Source organism: Camarhynchus parvulus, chromosome 1, assembly GCF_901933205.1.
Source record: "Camarhynchus parvulus chromosome 1, STF_HiC, whole genome shotgun sequence".
In the NCBI taxonomy this organism is placed as follows: domain Eukaryota; kingdom Metazoa; phylum Chordata; class Aves; order Passeriformes; family Thraupidae; genus Camarhynchus; species Camarhynchus parvulus.
The window spans coordinates 16,049,903-16,066,656 of NC_044571.1; the positions used below are offsets into that span (position 1 = coordinate 16,049,903).

At 42.0% G+C, this 16,754-nt stretch overlaps 1 protein-coding gene across 4 annotated transcripts in view; it reads left to right on the top strand.

The window, feature by feature from the left end:
• The first annotated feature begins 248 nt into the window (after positions 1–248).
• Positions 249–16,754, top strand: part of PHKA2 (phosphorylase kinase regulatory subunit alpha 2) — a 43,410-nt gene continuing 26,904 nt past the window's right edge. For 3 of the 4 annotated variants that reach the window (XM_030946085.1, XM_030946060.1, XM_030946075.1), the window contains exons 1-13: positions 249–400; positions 4,561–4,719; positions 6,054–6,101; positions 6,587–6,755; positions 7,581–7,663; positions 8,241–8,321; positions 9,351–9,449; positions 9,766–9,912; positions 10,125–10,178; positions 10,747–10,869; positions 13,173–13,268; positions 14,640–14,747; positions 15,442–15,520. In XM_030946085.1, the coding sequence (XP_030801945.1) occupies positions 323–400; positions 4,561–4,719; positions 6,054–6,101; positions 6,587–6,755; positions 7,581–7,663; positions 8,241–8,321; positions 9,351–9,449; positions 9,766–9,912; positions 10,125–10,178; positions 10,747–10,869; positions 13,173–13,268; positions 14,640–14,747; positions 15,442–15,520 (1,324 nt within the window). In that variant the 5' untranslated portion in view covers positions 249–322. Of the gene's footprint in view, positions 401–4,560; positions 4,720–6,053; positions 6,102–6,586; positions 6,756–7,580; positions 7,664–8,240; positions 8,322–9,350; positions 9,450–9,765; positions 9,913–10,124; positions 10,179–10,746; positions 10,870–13,172; positions 13,269–14,639; positions 14,748–15,441; positions 15,521–16,754 lie in introns of those variants that run through there. The other variant, XM_030946067.1, reaches the window with a different exon arrangement.

Below are 16,754 nucleotides of genomic sequence, written 5' to 3' on the forward strand. Positions count from 1 at the left end.
GGGGTTTTTTTAAGGCTGGGGGAAAGAAAAGCTTCCAACAAATATTTTGGTATTCTAAGCTTTTTTAAACGAACTTACGAAGAGGTTCTGTAAAATCAACACTATTTTTTACAAACGCAGCCGAGCTTTTGTCACGCCAGGCGGCCCCCCCTCCGCTCGGTCCTTGAGCAGTGCTGTCCCCGCGTCCCCGCAGTGCCTGAGGGCGGAGGCCGCTGCCGCCCCGCCCCGCTCCGCCGTGAGGGCGGGGAGAGGCCGCCGCCATCTCCGGGTGCAGCCGCCCCGAGCGCGGCCGGGCCGGGTTAGCCGGGCCCGCCGTGGGGCCATGAGGAGCCGCAGCAACTCGGGGGTGCGCCTGGACGGCTACGCCCGCCTGGTCCAGCGGACCATCCTCTGCCACCAGGTGAGCAGCAGCCGCCGCTTTGGGACGCCTGCTCGGGGCTGGGGGCGCCGGGCGCGGTGGGGCCGTGCCGGGGGCGTGGGGCGGCTGCCGGGGCCGGGGGCTGCGGGAGGGACACGAACATCCCTGCTCCGGCGGCCTCCTGTCCGCGCGTCCTGCCCCCGCCTGCGGAACAGCGCGGGGAATGCTGAGGCGGTGCGGATCCTGGGGGTGCTCGTGTAAGTGCACCTTGGAAATCGTGTGGAAAACACAGAGAGTCTGGGCTTGTAAATAATGATAGTATTGTGTATACAATGTCTTTATGGCCGTATGGTACACACCCAGCCGTTGTGCACACTTTATCTATCTAGGTAGACAGATGGATACGCACTGCATACTATGTATATGTGTGTATATATATGTATATATCTATATATATATATATTGTACATATATACGCACACACGTTAACAGCAGCATTCCGCCCTGGTGACATGAGAGCCCCGAGCAGGACTTTGTGCCGCGCCTGTCAGCGCAGCGCGGTGCGGGTCCTGTGCGCTCCCCCAGCCCGTGTGTGCGGCGGGGCACGTCCCAGAGCTTCCAGTCTGTTCTCCCGCTGTCCGCACTGCTGAGCCTCTGGAGCGTCAGGCGGGGCTGCCTGCACAGGCGAGCAGCGAAAGAAAGAAAATAACAGCGGTGGTTCCGGGAGGTTGTTGTGCACCTTGTGTTTTTTGGTCAGCACAGTGCTCTCTGCTAAGTGTGCTTGCTTTACCCAGGTGGGCACTGAGGACTCAGAAGGTGTTCACCAGTGTCATGCTTGGGTTTAAACAATCCAGTGTATAAAGATGAGCAGCAGGGTTTTCTGCACAGATCGGTTACCAGATATGCTTTGTTGATGAGAGTTGAAAGAAACTGGTGAGCAGTGAAAGAAGAGGCTGGGCCCCAAATGTGCTTTGGTCAGTAAGATTTTTGTCACATTGTTTTGAACACAGGGTTGAAACACCTGTGAATTGTTGTTTGTGTACTAATTATTGTAGACTCAGTAGAAACAAATGCAAGAGCATGAGAATATAATTTTTGGCTCTTCCTGTGCTGGGGCGCAGGAGAAGCTTTTAGTTGTGTTCCCATCTCTGCCTATTGTCAGCAAGATGACCTTGGGTAAGTCACTTTGGCTTACAGTGCCTGCTTTGATTTCCTTGTTTATAAGATAAGGATGCTGATAATAGCTTCCATTAGGGGAGATATGGAGTCTCTAAGATCCTGAGCTCGAGCATGCCCCATGAAAGCCTTGATGATATTAATATTTAACAATAGGAAAAAACATAAGTAAATGGTAATATAGGGGTTCATACTGGTGACCAAAATTTTTGTAATTGCTATTTAAAGCAATAGGATGAATGTTCATGACTGTGCCTTTTCCACTGAGGGCTCAGTGTCTGGGAGAATTCAGAGGTGGGGAAAGGAGGTTTTCTTTGTGAGGAAAGCAATTTGCAGGCTAGCAGCAAGGCAGAGGATCAGTGGTATCTCAAGAGGACCCAGAGAAATGCTAGAGGCAAGTTTCTAGATTTTAAAAAAATATTTCTTTATAGTCTTCCTGGTTTTTTCACTGCAATAGTTTGAAAATACTGTGTTCAGCCAGGTGAAGAGAGGCAGTGCTTGGGCAAGTTAGGAAGGTTGTCTTTGGGCCACATGCAACTGTGTCTTTCTTGTGAGCAGAAAGTCTGTGGCTGAATGGGCTTGGATGCTGCTGCTTCACTGCTGCTGGTGCCTTCTTAGTGCCTCTCAGGAAGGAGCCAGGGGCCAGGGAAGTGAGTTTTAGCCATGGAGCAGCCTGGCAGAAGAACCAGAAGGTGTTTAAAATGCTTCTGAGGTGCCACTGCTCAGCAGGGGCTGATGTGTGACTGTGACCCTGCACCTCACGTCCTCAGCTGAACCTCACTGGTTTTGTGCCTGTCCTGCTGAAGTTCTTATTGACACTTGCTGCCCTGTAGGAACTGGTGTGTGTTTTGGTTTGGGTTGTTGGGGGTGCCTTTTTCTCTCCAGATTGATGGATAGATTTAAAAATAGGTTTGGGCATGATACAGCAGTTTAAAGTCTTAGTCCAGCAATCAGCTTTCTGTTCAGTGCTCTCAGCTGGCAGCCCATGGTGCTGATAAAATTCTTTGCTCCGTGGATCTTCTGAGCAGTGTGATTTGCAGGATGAGACCTGCTAGTCTGATTAGCCATCACTGCATAGATGGAATGCTTGAAGTACTAGCTAAGCTAAAATCCCTTTGACATCAGGGAGATTAAGTGCCCTCAATGTTTCTGTGGGTTCTTTAGCACCTTGTAAACATTGTAGTTTTCATATGGTGTCAGCAGGTAACAAAAAAAAGTAATTGTAGTTTTTAATAGAAAACACTTCTAAAAAGCTGAAACAAAGCCACTTAAAATATTAATTAGTATATTGCATTGTTCTGCTAACATTCTGAATGTGCATAAGGAAAGACATTAATGTGTTTTCAGTTCATGAGAGCCAGCCCCAGTGCACCCCAAAAGCTGGGACCAACTTGTAGAGGAGTCAAAGGTGGTGAAATGGTGATAGCTACCCATGGATGTGCTTAATACAACCTCTTGAGCTAGACAAGTCCCTCCCTGGGAGCTGAATAGTCTTTTAAAGTCTTGGATGGGCCATTTCTCTGGGATTCCAATTTGATACACAGAGACATTTTTATTTTTCAAGTGGCAGCTAGCCAGCATGGAGAGTAGGGAAAAGAAACCAAAAGGAGCATTTTTTTCGACAGCAGAGTGATCTCTATCAAGGCAGGGCTGCAGGTGAGTAGATGTTTGTTGTCCTGCATTGGAGGGAGGGAAACAAAGTGTCCTCTGTGAATGTTGGGAGTATGTGGTCTGCCTTTTGGGACCCTGAGTTTTGTCATGTGGGCACAGTGCTGAACTGGGACTTCTGTTACTCCCTGTTTGACTTCTCAAGATCAAAGAGAAGTTTTTTAAGCTGTTTGCATTCATATGTGCTACTTTCCCCATCAGACAGGTGAGTAGGGGTCCTTCAGCTGTTACTTGGTTTATGAAGACCTTGCTGAGGCAGGGCTGTTGCAACAGAACTTCATTTCTACTCTGAGGGCGTCACTAAACAGTGCTGTATTAATCCATAACAAAACATGTGCCAGGTCATGTCTGTCAGGCTGTCACCCATGTGCTGCTCACATGCAGAGACCAGGAAATTGTAACTAAATCCCCTCCCCCTCAAGCCAGCTTTTTAAAAAGTAGAGTTGAGTGAACCAGTGTATGAGAGAAATGAAAAATTGGTGGATGTATCCTTTTAAATTTTACTTTTGTAAAAGTAGTCTTTACTATTGTAATCTTTGCCCCTTGTCACACCAGCCCCACCAATTGGTCTTCATTCACTGAAATTTTCTTTAAAGGCTTGATTTGATTGAAAATTCTATTGACTTTTGCCTCTTTGTCTCATTTCTTTGTTAGTCAAGAAGGTACAGCCAAGAAAGATGGTCTAAAAAAATTAAGGATAGTGAAGTGATGGGAATTAATGATGCAATTAAAAATTTAATGGAATATTTGGGATACAGGAGACTACTCAGTGCTCTGCTTTTCAGACAGTACTGCTTTTCAACACCTTCACATTTTTTTTCCTGTACATTTTCCAAAGGAGGATATAAAAAGGCTTTACATTCATTTAGCTGTCATAAACCCAGTGGGCAGATGTATAGAAATACTTTTTTAATCTCCTTGAAGATCACTAGTGGTTTTTTACTTTCTAAAGATTAGGCCACAGAGCACTTACATAGAGAAGCATATATCCCACACTTAATTTCTAGTGTTAACTCAGTACCTTCTTTTCCTCATAAATATGTAAAATTTAAATTTCCATTTCCTTGGTGTATTCTGCATTTCACTCAGTGACTTAGCTACTAATCCTGAGTGGATGAAGATGCCCAGCTGGATGCTGTAAACTTTGCAGCCTGAAGTGTTCAAATAAATTTTGTATTTCACTTGTGTGAGTTTGGGAAAGAAGGATGGGATCTCACTTGTGTTGTGAATTCATGAGCAGCCGCAGTGTGCACTTAGCGTGAAATCATCTTTAGTTTGTTACCCTTTCATACAGAAAGAAGCAATGGGGCTTGAGGTGGTGATGTTTGTGTGTTCTTTATTCCTTCTGCCATGGTTAGAACCCAGTGACGGGGCTGCTTTCAGCCGGGGCCGACCATAAGGATGCCTGGGTACGGGACAACGTCTACAGCATCCTGGCCGTGTGGGGGCTGGGGATGGCCTATCGGAAGAACGCGGACCGGGATGAGGATAAAGCTAAAGCCTACGAGCTCGAGCAGGTGCGTCAAGGCTCGGCATGAGCTCGTTCCACTGTTTGGGTTTTCTTACTGGTGTGGTTTTGGAGAGTGCATTCGCACTGCTGCTGTGTCTAGAATCTGGCAGGGTTTTCCCAGCTTGGAGTAAGTATTCCAAAGACAGCAGCATCCATGCAGTGTGTGGTGTGCAGTATCCCTGGCAAATTTCTGGCAAGGAGGATTTGAGGAACGGGATTGCAGAGAGGCTAACATCTGAATTTAAATACAAACAAAACAAAAATATGTAAAGTCAAACTTCCATCGGTTGGCTGATTGTTGAAAATTAGGCTTCTGAGAGGTTTTGTGCCCCAATTTACAAGGCTCTCTCTGATTAAACCTTGAGGCCCTTCATGAGGTGTGTTATGGTGCAGAAAATCAGGCCTAGGCTGCTTGATCTTCCAGCAATTTGTCTGCAAGACCTTTCTTCACTGTAAAGAGAAGCATGCCATTTAAAGTAGAAGTCTTTGGAATGAGCATGGAGGTTGTACGTGGTGTGTAGGCATGTTTGATCATAGCAGAGAAGGTATCAATCTCCAGACTGATGAGATCTGTGCTGGAGAATTGGAAGGGGACATAACTCACACAGTTAAATACTAAAGTCTGCAGCTGGGAATGTGAGTATCAGAAATGAGAATGTAAACAGAAGTGGGTTAAATGTGAAGTGAGGGACTGTTCGTGTCCTGCTGTTGTTTTGGAGTCACTGGGTAAATTTTTTGCTGGTATGTCCTACTTGAACCAGGGAGGTCCATGGTAACGCAATAAGCTTGACTCAGTTTGCATGATCATATTTTGAGGCTATATTTTTGGGGTGAAAAGATAGGGTTGATTATATAATGCACAAGCTTGCACTTCTCTACATTCCCACTTACGGCCCTTTCTCTACAAGTCACTTGATTTTTGCTGTACTGTATAAAGAATGGAAGAAACTCTGCAGGTTTTGCAGCCACATCAATGTCTTGGTGTCACCTACCAGTGTTCCCTAGATCTGTCATTCAAAAATTTTATTGTTAGTATTAATATTCTTACAAGACATAGCATTCTTCTTACTTTCTTTAGCTGGATAGAAGGACCATGGAGAGTTGTTCCACTGTTTAGAGAGGACCTTTGGGAAAAGAGTTCTCCTAGATAGGAATGAAGGAATGAAATCTGATCAGTGTATTTAAAAAAAAAAACAAACATGCAAAACATTTTGGGCAAATACACGTTCTTTTTTACCTTTGGCAGGACATTAGTAGAGGGTATGAACTTTACCACTTTTGAATGTTGTTTGTAAGAGGTGATGAGGCTGGAAGTGTCACTGGTCTGTTTTGTTCCTGCAGAATGTTGTGAAGCTGATGCGGGGACTCTTGCAGTGCATGATGAGACAGGTAATGCCATAGAATTGAGTTGCATCAGTAGATGTTGTATTTACAAAGCATTTCATTGAAATGTGTGGTTCTTGTCTCTTCTGTGGAGTGATTTAATCTGTGTGAGTGCCAGTGATGGTGTGGGACTCTTCTTAAAACTCTTGAGCAAAACTAACCTTGCTTCCACTTACTGTCCAAGTAATGTTTTGAGACTGTGCTTGTAGCAAGTCAGAGTTTTACCTGTGCAAAGCAATTTTCACCAAGATGGATAGTTTAGATCTGAACTCAACAAGGTGATTTAATCGTATTCTTTCCTGTAGAGGTATGGATTTAACTGGAGTCTAAAGTCAGAGTTGTGTTTAAACCCTCTGATCAATCAAAACTGAGTGTGGTAACAGGATTAAGACCTCAATATTCTCCTCACCTTAGAAAAGTTGTTAATTTTGAAATAGTTTGGAGAGTTTCTTCCAAAATGTTTCAGATTTGAGATTTGTGATGTTTTTTAGGTAGATAAGGTAGAGAAGTTCAAGCGCACTCAGAGTACCAAAGACTGCCTCCATGCCAAGTATAACTCTGCAACTTGTGCCACGGTGGTTGGGGACGACCAGTGGGGGCATCTACAAGTGGATGCAACTTCCCTCTACCTGCTCTTCTTGGCACAGATGACTGCATCAGGTAAGCAGAAGATATTTTTGCCTTTTGTTGCAGCCTTTTCTATTCCAGCTTTTATTTTAAAAGGAAAAAAAAGAGCTAGTAATCAGCTTCAAAGGTCTTTACATAATTATTACTCAGAAGCAAGTCATGTTTCTCTGGAAAAGAGATATGCCTTACATGGAATATAGTAATTGGCAGTGTCTATGCCCTTAATCAAGGCATCAAATACATGAGATATTTAGAAACATGTCAGAGAAGTCTCATGTTTAAAGACTTCATAGGGGACAACCACGTTTCTTCAGAGAGTGGCAACATCAAGTCAGGTGCACTTGTGCCATCAGTGTTTCTTCTCTTACTGGTGCTGTTTTATCTTGTGTTCTTCATAATCATACTCTTCCTGTGAGGATAAGCATTTGTTTCCTTACATGTTTTTCTGTCCTTGAAGCCCCTTGCAATTGATCCCTGCAGAGCAGGCGCCTGTTTGTCTTGAAGGTTCCTAGGTAGAGCACTGAGCAGGCAGAGGGCTGGGGAGCTGCAGGAATTGGTATGCACTGTTCTGGAGAGCCAGAGCTGGCTCAGGTGCCTCTGCTTTTTACCCATGGTCTGGGTGTCACCCTCACAGTTTTGGTTGGTCTTTGAAACAGTCTATATTGGTGGGGTTTGAAGTATTTTGTCAGTAGCAAGTATTGAGGCTTGCTGCCTGACCTTTGGAAATCAGTATGAGTTTTTCCTTTGATTTCAGTGGGCAGGGGTTGGTAGCAAATAAACAAAAGCATGAAACTCAGTGAAGAGTAGCTATTGCAGTTCTGATACAATATAATTATTCTCTTTCCTTCTTTTCATCAGGGCTACGTATTATCTTCACCCTTGATGAAGTTACCTTTATCCAGAATCTTGTTTTTTACATAGAAGCTGCCTACAAAGTTGCTGTAAGTAGTTATTTATATGTAAATGATCTGAACACTCCTCAAGTGTGGGTGGAAAATTATTTATTGCTGGAGAAGTTAAATAGGGACTTGTTTTTTCCACGAGAAAATATCAGAACCTGTCAGGATTTTACAGTGCAAGCAGCATCTTTGGAGATGTTGGGAGGGCTGTGGAGGATTTACTGCTGTGTGGGTGAGGTATACTTGTTCTATCATAATAATAGGAGGGTTTATTGATAATTAGTAATATTTCCTGATGTCTAATTATAAGTCTTCTAGGCCTTTCTGGAAAGGGCAGGTTGTTAGCAAACCAAGTTGAAGGGACATGGGGAGAAACATGCACAGGAGGGATAAAGGGCTTTGTGTGTTCTGTGAAGGCAGTGATTTGTGATTGTACACATGGCCCTGCTGGGGTGTATTTTTATGTGTTGCTTTTCAAACATGAGCAGGGTCTCTTTTGAAACTTGGAGCCCCTTTTTTTTTCCTTTTTTTTAAGGGAAATAATAAACTAATTTAATGTAGGGGGCAAAACATTGCTTTTGTATATAATCATGCCATTTTTTTCTTGATGATATTGCAGGATTATGGAATTTGGGAACGTGGTGATAAGACAAACCAAGGAATCCCTGAACTAAATGCGAGCTCCGTGGGAATGGCCAAAGTGAGAATGTCTTCCTGACACCTCCTTCATGGCTGCTGTGTTAAGTTTGAGGGCTCTGACAAACCTGATGGCTTCCTTTGTATGGTCTTCTTGACCACTGCAATAGTTAGTTGATTGTATAAGAACTTTTGTTTAGGTGTAAGTATTTTCTAGTGTAAAATTTTTGAGATAATGGCTCTCATTGAAGGACCTCAGCACAGTTGTCCCAGGGATTGCAAGAAGGGTACCAGATTAACTGAACCATGAATCTGACAGATTCAGTGAGATGCAATCTTATAAAGTGTCCTCTTGGTTTTTTTCCCTCCTCCTTCATTCTTCAGCCTCAGTGTCATATATATTGTCATTATAAGACCAAGTCAAATGTAAATTCAAAAAAACAGCAGAATATCAGTTTAAGAAATTTTATACAAGTAGTTTAAAGAGAAAAATAAATGAAGATATACTTAAAAGAAGGTGGATAATTCTGGTTCCCTCATAGCACAAGGTCACAGAGATACTAAATGAAGCTCAGAAGGCCATAATGTAAATGTGTAATTGACAACTACCCCATTACATGGTGTCTGAAGGACAGACAGAAGACAAATATCATTAAGGTTAAAGGTGTATTTGCCTTTCAGCAGGATTTGTAAGATCTTGTGTGCACTGCAAGAGGGAGAGACTGCTGGTGTTGGCCCCACACTGATACAGGAGGCTATTTTGAAATGTAGGGCAGGACAAGCATTTTTTACTAAGTACGTCAGTGTTTAGATGATGTCTCTCTGGAAACCCATCTCCCATTTTTTTTGCATTGCCCTTAAATTATAGGAAGGATCACCACTACATCAATGCTCTGTCGTACTAGTTGAAAACCAGAAATAGTTACTTTTTCTAAAATGTTGCCAAGCTTCCCTTTAAAGATGAAAAAAGTATTGGTGGGGCAAATTGCTGTCTCACGTAATTTCCTTCAGAGGGTAAATACAGGTGCTAGGGTACATACTTGGTTTAAAAGGTATTTATTGATTTTGAGTTGTGGTTTGGTTTTCTTTGAAGGCTGCTTTGGAAGCAATTGATGAACTAGATCTTTTTGGAGCTCATGGAGGACACAAATCAGTGATTCATGTTCTTCCTGATGAAGTGGAACACTGTCAGGTAAAAATTAGTCTCCTCTTTGCTTTACTAGGGGAAAACCTAACACCCTCTCCCCTTTGTTTTTAAATGAAATGTTGATTTACTAAGCCAAGAATGTAACGTAATAAGGATGGCTTCAGGCTATGCTGCTCATCCTGTTTCTCGTAGATCATGTGAAACTGAATAGAGTGAAACATTCTCATTCTAACTCAGTTAAAAATAACTGCCCAGACTTCTCTGTCAGTTTGCAAATAGTGTAGTCTCATTTGCATTTGACATAGCTTTTGAAGTAGGCAAATTGTTTTACATCCCTCTCTCCTGTTCTTGTTTTGCTCAGTCTATTCTGTACTCCATGTTGCCAAGGGCATCCACGTCCAAGGAGATAGATGCTGGCCTTCTGTCTGTTATTTCTTACCCAGCTTTTGCAGTGGAGGATGTAAACCTTGTTAATGTAACCAAGAGTGAAATCATATCCAAACTGCAGGTAAGGATTCACTTTTGTTTTCCAAAGAGAGAAGCAGAACTTCTTGCTAAACCAAAAATCCTAATTAAACAAGAGTTGCCAGGTTGGTTCATGTGTGCATGAGGAGAGAGAGGAAGATCCCTAATAAAACTCAGCACACACCTTAATGCTGATATTAGTCTGTGAGGAAGAAGTGTATGGGAAATTTCCTACAATGTTGTCTGTTTTTGCAGGGCCGCTATGGCTGCTGTCGCTTTCTCCGAGATGGTTACAAGACACCCAGAGAGGTACTTCTGATGTATATTTATGATGTATATTTTCAGTAAGCACATGGGAAGAATTTTATCTCTTCTTTATAGACATATTTTGTTTTATTTACATGAAGGGGTGAAGATCTCCATCACTGCTAAGACATCTTAGTGGATTTGGGGGTAATCCGGGTATCCACCCTGGAAAGGACACATATTTGAGGGAGGCTAAGGGTTTAAAAAACAGTTATTAAGGACAGAATTTAATTCATAATTTTGTAAACAATTAACCCTTAGATATGCTTATGGTGTCTAAGAGGAAGTGGTATCTCTGAAACATCCCAAAATATCTTTGAACTGAGGCACAGCCACGATCATTTGGGAGACACTTAGATCCTGAGACTAGGAAGGATGGATTTGTCTAGAGAACCATTAAATGAGTTTGAGAGTGAATGTGACAAAGAAGTCAAGAGACTGCATGGAAACTGTTTCTGATGGGTTTATTGGTTTCTGTGTTATAATCTGTATTAAATAGGCTGCCATTATGATTGGAATATGAGTGACTAATTTAGCACTGTGATTAAATGAGTGTGGTTGAATTTTTTAGGATCCAAGCAGGCTGCACTATGATCCTGCTGAGCTCAAGCTCTTTGAGAATATTGAATGTGAGTGGCCAGTATTCTGGACATACTTCCTAATTGATGGAATATTTAATGAGGACAAAATCCAGGTGAGGAAAGAAGAAATTGCTTTCAAATTGCAAAACCATTTACCCACAGTATTTTGTAATTGTGTTCCATGTTTGTTTTGGATATTATTTAGATACACCATTAGCAGAGTGGAATAGTCTTCAGCCAGTTTCACCTTCCTGGGGAGTTCATGGTGTGGTAAAGGCAGCAGGGTTGTGCACACTGGGGCCTGGTTTCCCTCTCCCTACCAGGTTGAATGGCTCTGTTAGCTGGGGTGGTAAAACAGGGCTAAACAGGGTTTATTTTGCTGGTTTTGTCTTATCACCAATCTTGATGCCCCTTTCACAATTTCTTCAGGATGCAATAAGCTTCTTTTTCCCCAGCCTGTCTGGCTTGGCTGCTGAGAACAAGATTCATAGTACTTTCAGTCTTTTTGTACATTCAAAGAGATTTGGGATTGGCTTATGTGGGGCAATTTCATTTTCACTAGTTCCCCAAGTCACTTCATGCTATTACTGTGCCAGACATCCAGTTGTCAGTAGAGCTAAATTGATTGTAGCCCTCCAAAGGTTATGGTGGCCCCTGGGGAGTACTGGTGATATAAAGAGCAGCAAGTAACCAGGACATTCATACGAGAACTTCTGCAGATCGGTAGCTTGAAAGAAATTTAAAATTTATGTGATTTAAAATTGCCTGATATGCAGAGGGATAGGAGATTGCTGAGCTCCTTTAAAAATTGAAATGACATCAGAAACTATTCAGAGAATTTCAGACCAAAAAGCCCTCTTTCTGTATCAGTTGTGCAAATCAAGTGAAATTCCTCCCACACTAGACACATAAAATATTTTCCTGAACACAGTAAAAGTAGTCTGATGAAGAGAGAAATGGCATTATTTCACGAGGGGGAAAATCAGAAAGTTTACTGAAACTTCAGTCCTGCCAATAAAATACCACTTCCTGAAGCAGGCTCTAGGCCTTAGTTGGATTATCTGGGACATTTTGTACCTGCTTGTTTTTTTTTGTTTTTTTTTTTTGGTGTGCAGATGGACTGTTCTAGGGCATGGTCAGGGCAATTGCTCCCAGTCTCCACTGTTCAAACAGAGTTGAATGAGTCACTGAGACGCTCAGGTGAGTGTCTAGTCCCCAGTTACTGCTGCAAACAAATGGTTTTGCTAGAAAAATAAGCACCCTGAGGACTCAAAAAAAGTGGAGTGGGACAGGATACTGAAAATGTCAGTGTATGTGAACCTGTGAGTACCATACTTTGAGTGATCCACTTTATTCAGGAATAGCAGAAAAAAGGATTTCTGTGGCAGATGCTGGTAGTGCTTGAAAAGTTTCCCTCTAAGTATACATCAGACTCTTTTTCCCTGTAACTTGTTGAAAGTATGGGGAGATAGTGTTCAAATTGTAGATATGAGCAAAGGCCTCTATGCTAAAGTAAGCAAATACTGAAGTAGCTGTGATCCCATGAGAAGTTTGAACAGAGAGAGAGAAGAGTGATGAAGATCCTTTGTGCCAGGGAAAGAAGAAGACTTCTGTTCTCAGAGACGAAGATGAAGATGATCTCAGAGATAGATAAAGAGAACCTTTGCTCTTGAACAGCTCATCCTTAAACTAATACCCCATAAGTTGACGTGGCCCATAAACACAGCTGTTGGAACTGTTGTGAAAAATGGGAGGGACTTCAAGATTGCAGATTTCTGGGCAGCTGCTGTTTGTGGAAATTAAAAGCCACAAGAGAACTTTCTTGTGGAGGAGTCTCCATAAATTGACAAGAGGGACTCCTCTCCCTAAGTGAACGGAAGAAAGACTATTCTAGAAGTGATAAACTGGCTGAATTGGTTCTGTACATTGTTAATGAGAAAAAAAAAGTTGTAGGGAGAGAAGTGTTCTAAAGGTTTTATTCTGATTCTTATTATTCTTTCTTTTAGTTACTGTTAATAAAGTTTTCTTTATACACTTTTAAAGTTTTGAGCCTGCTTTGCCTTCCTCCTAATCCTGTCTCACAGCAGGAAATGAGTAAGTATATTCTAAAGGGTGTACTGTTGTTTGGTCAGCACTAGACCCACCACACTTCTCAGTAGGAATATATTGGAAGTTTTGTAGCAATGTGTAACAATTTGAAGACAAGTGTTCATGTTCTCATAACACTGGGATGCTGGAGGAGTCTCTGATAATTTGAACCCTGTTCTTTCATCAGCAAGTCATGATTCCTCCACCCCTTTTTTTCTTTTTTAAATATATTAACTTTCAGTAAAAAAGTACTGTTTAAAAGTACTTTGTTGTTTCAGTTTTGCTGACTGTAATGTGAATTTTCACTCTCTTTTAAAAATAATTCCAGGTACAAGAGTACAGAGAGGCTCTGGAAGGAATACTTATTAGAGAGAAGAATGGATTAGTGCTAATGCCTGAACTGTACGCAGTCCCTCCAGAAAAGGTATTGTGAAAATGCAGTGTCCACTTCAGTATGCAAAGTAGAGAGAGCAAGAGGAATGTCAGTCTCATAGTTTTTCTGTGTCTAATGAATCTACACCAACAATAAAAAAGACTATTGCACATTATTTTAAAAAGTAAGAGACTTCTCACAGCTCCTGCTGAGAAATGGTAAACTTCAGGCTTCCAGATGGTCACGTTTTTCACTTGTAAATTTGATTGTCTGTGGAAATATCACAGCAGGTCTAAAGTTTTACATCTTTAGAGCAAGACATATATTTAAGAAGTCTTGATACTGGCTTAGGAACTGAAGCTCAAAGACGAAATAAAGCATAGACTGTCCTACTTGTCTTGTCTATTGACTGATTGTGCTGCCCTTTTCCAGAGCATGTATGGGAGACAGGTTTCAAGTGGATTAGGGTTTGGGCTGGGATTTTGGTTTGGGTATTTTCTTTTCCCCCATCTTCGCTGTTACTGTTTATCTCATTCTCCCGTTGTGACAGAGAAATTCAGACGAGCTTATGTGCTCTTCCATGCTATTTGCCTTTGTATCCCTCCCTGCCAACTTCTTCTCCCACTCCAGACTTCTCAGCCCTCACTCACTAAGGGTGTGGAGCCTCCTGGGTTGGTCTGAGTTGCTCAGCTGATGCCTTGCTCGCAGATCTGAGGTGGAAACTGAATTGCCTTCCTAGTGGGAACAAGCGTGTAAGAGTCCAGAGCCTTCTTGTGAATTTTGATATAATGATAATGATCTGAAAAAACATGCCCCATCAACAGGGTAGATTTTGTCTCTCTGTAAAAGAAGTATGAAATGGCTGCCTGAAGATGTAATCTGGGAGGGTTTTTGCCCTGCCCTCAATAGATCTGTATACTGCAAAACTAAGGCAGTTTTTCTAAATTAATAAGTCTACTCCTAATTTTTCTATTGACCATCCTTGCTAACGCAGGAAAAGTGGAATAATCTTAATATTGGAAAGCAGCTTTGCTTCAGAAAGCTGGGTAGACATCAGTGAATTTAAAGTGTCATCTTGGAAGGGGTTGGAAAGCAGACACCCAGTTACCTATGCTCAGCCCAGAGGGAAGGCAGCAAAGGCATGGTGAGAAGAAAGTGGAAGAGCTAATACCAAAGCTATAATTGCATGCACAGTCCCCATTCATCCTCCAGCTTTGAAGGGTGGGAAGAGGTACAAAAAGGAAGTGTAGTTCTTGTCCCTGAAAATGCATAGCCTTAGAAGTGAAACCATTACATCTCTGTGTCAGTAGTAAGGGCAGTTGAAAGGGTTGATGTTAGACTGTATATCTCAAGTACTTACATGTTATTGATTGTTCTTCACAACTTTTGGGTAATTTTTCTTGCTTATGTATTTGCTTTCAGGTGGACGAGGAGTATGAAAATCCTCACTCCGTGGATCGTGTCCCAATGGGAAAGTTGCCCCATCTTTGGGGGCAATCATTGTATGTCCTGAGCTGCCTGTTAGCAGAGGTCATTATTCCTTGCATAGTAGATAAACTTGTATTTCATTTTGTTTGAGATGTCTTGGGCTTTAAGTACAGTTTGGTTGACAGGTAGAGGCCAGTGTGTTTTACAGTAGAAACATGTACATGAACCATGAAAGGCTGACTCTAAACTTGCAGGACCTTTTTTTTTAATATAGCTAAGCAATTGTCTAATTGTTTCTAATCAAGCTGAGTAAGTTTTCACATGGTCTGGAATATGGTTAGAATAGAGGAGTAAGCCCAAGCTGATTTGGCTGTTCCAGAGCCAGCATTTTGGGCCATTTCAGCTTTACTAGGCTATTCCTTGCTCTGTGGCATGATGTATCTACTAGTCAGACACATTAAAATCAGACTAGTTAAAAGAAGCACAAATATCTCAGTGGAGCTACAAAAAAAATCACTTTCTTGGTAAAATTATGTCAGTTGCTGTAACTCTGAAATAGGAATTCTGAATGCAGATTGTGTCAGTCAGAAGCATTTTCTTGTTGTTCCAAAAAATTATTGCAGCCATTGTTTTTATTGAATGTCCTACTTTGTGGACATGGTAGACAAACCAGGCTTTAAATTCTGCTGTCCTGAAAAATATGAAAATTGGTTAGGATTTATTCCATATGTCAGAAGCCTTTTGCTTAAATTCTGTTTGTTTCCTTATTTTTTTCTTTCTTTTGCATTTGTTCTAGGGATTTCTTGCTGCAGGTGAAATTGATCCCTTAAACAGGAGATTTTCCACGGGATTTAAACCTGATGTTGTGGTACAAGGTGAGGGAATTTCTGTGAACATTCTGTCTGAATTGAATCATGTGGTGGCAAAGTCCCTGTGTACAGGAGAGGTGAAAGATGTGTTTAAAAATAATGTGGATTTTTTTTTTTTGCATGGGATATAGATACTTTGACGACACTGTGAGAAGGAGAAAGAGTTGTTTGCTCAGCTGCCTTTTTCCAGGAAGGAAGATCAGGTTTAAGGCACTTTAAAAAAATTGTTAAAAATTTAAGACTTGTCTAGAATTGGAGAGTGGCAAACTTAATCTTGTAGTGAAAAGGAAAATCTTGGTAGTTTCTAGAGAGAAGAAGCAGAACTGACAGGAGATGGATCAGGTTAATCAGGTTTCATGTAGCCCCTTTTCAGAGAAACCAGAGAGCACTGAGTGAGGAGCATCCCTGTACACAGAGGTGAGGCAGCCAGAGTTACCAGCTTTTGGCTGCTGCAGGGAGTGGTCTCTTTAGTTTGTGCAAGAACAGCCAAAACCAGAAATTAAGTAGAGAGCAAACACCAGCAGATCAGGTCTTAAAGACTTTTCCAGTGCCTGGGCCACACTGAAAGAGCAACCAGCTCATTTATCAGGAGCAGCCTTTGTCAAGGATCCTGTGACCTGGGCTGGTGCTTGTTTACCCACTGTTGGTGCCTCATGGGAGTAGCATTTCATTATTCCAAAGTGCTTAATTTCCAACAGAAATAAAAGTGCTTGCTTATTTTTAGCATTCTTTGGCAAGTATTCACAATACAAAGAAGAATACTGCATTATTAGTCCCAAATCAATAAGCCACTTATCGTGGGCAAAACCTCAAGTGGGACAAGAGATGGGTTCTGGGCCTGGATTGTAAATTCCTCTATTAGGGAATTTTTTTTCTTCCCTACCTCTGCCATTTTGTGTCCTCTGAAATATCTATTGCTGCACAAGTGACAGCACCTGCTCCCCAGTGACTTGGCTGCATTGTTATGGTGTGCTGTGTTAAAAGAACAAAGATTTTCAAGTCATCTTTCCCTCTGTTCTATGGGGGGAAAGCACTAAAATATACTCTTTTCTAAAAGAGACTGTGTGATCCAAACTAGTGGTACTCAAAGAAATCAGAAGCAACTGATTAAGTCCCCAGGAACGTGCTTTAACCTCAGCTTTGACCCTGCTTTGAGTGGGAGGTTTGAGTAGAGACCTCAGAGGACTCTTCTGACCCTTCTGACCACCACTGTTGTCCAAAGTGGACAGGAATGGCAAGA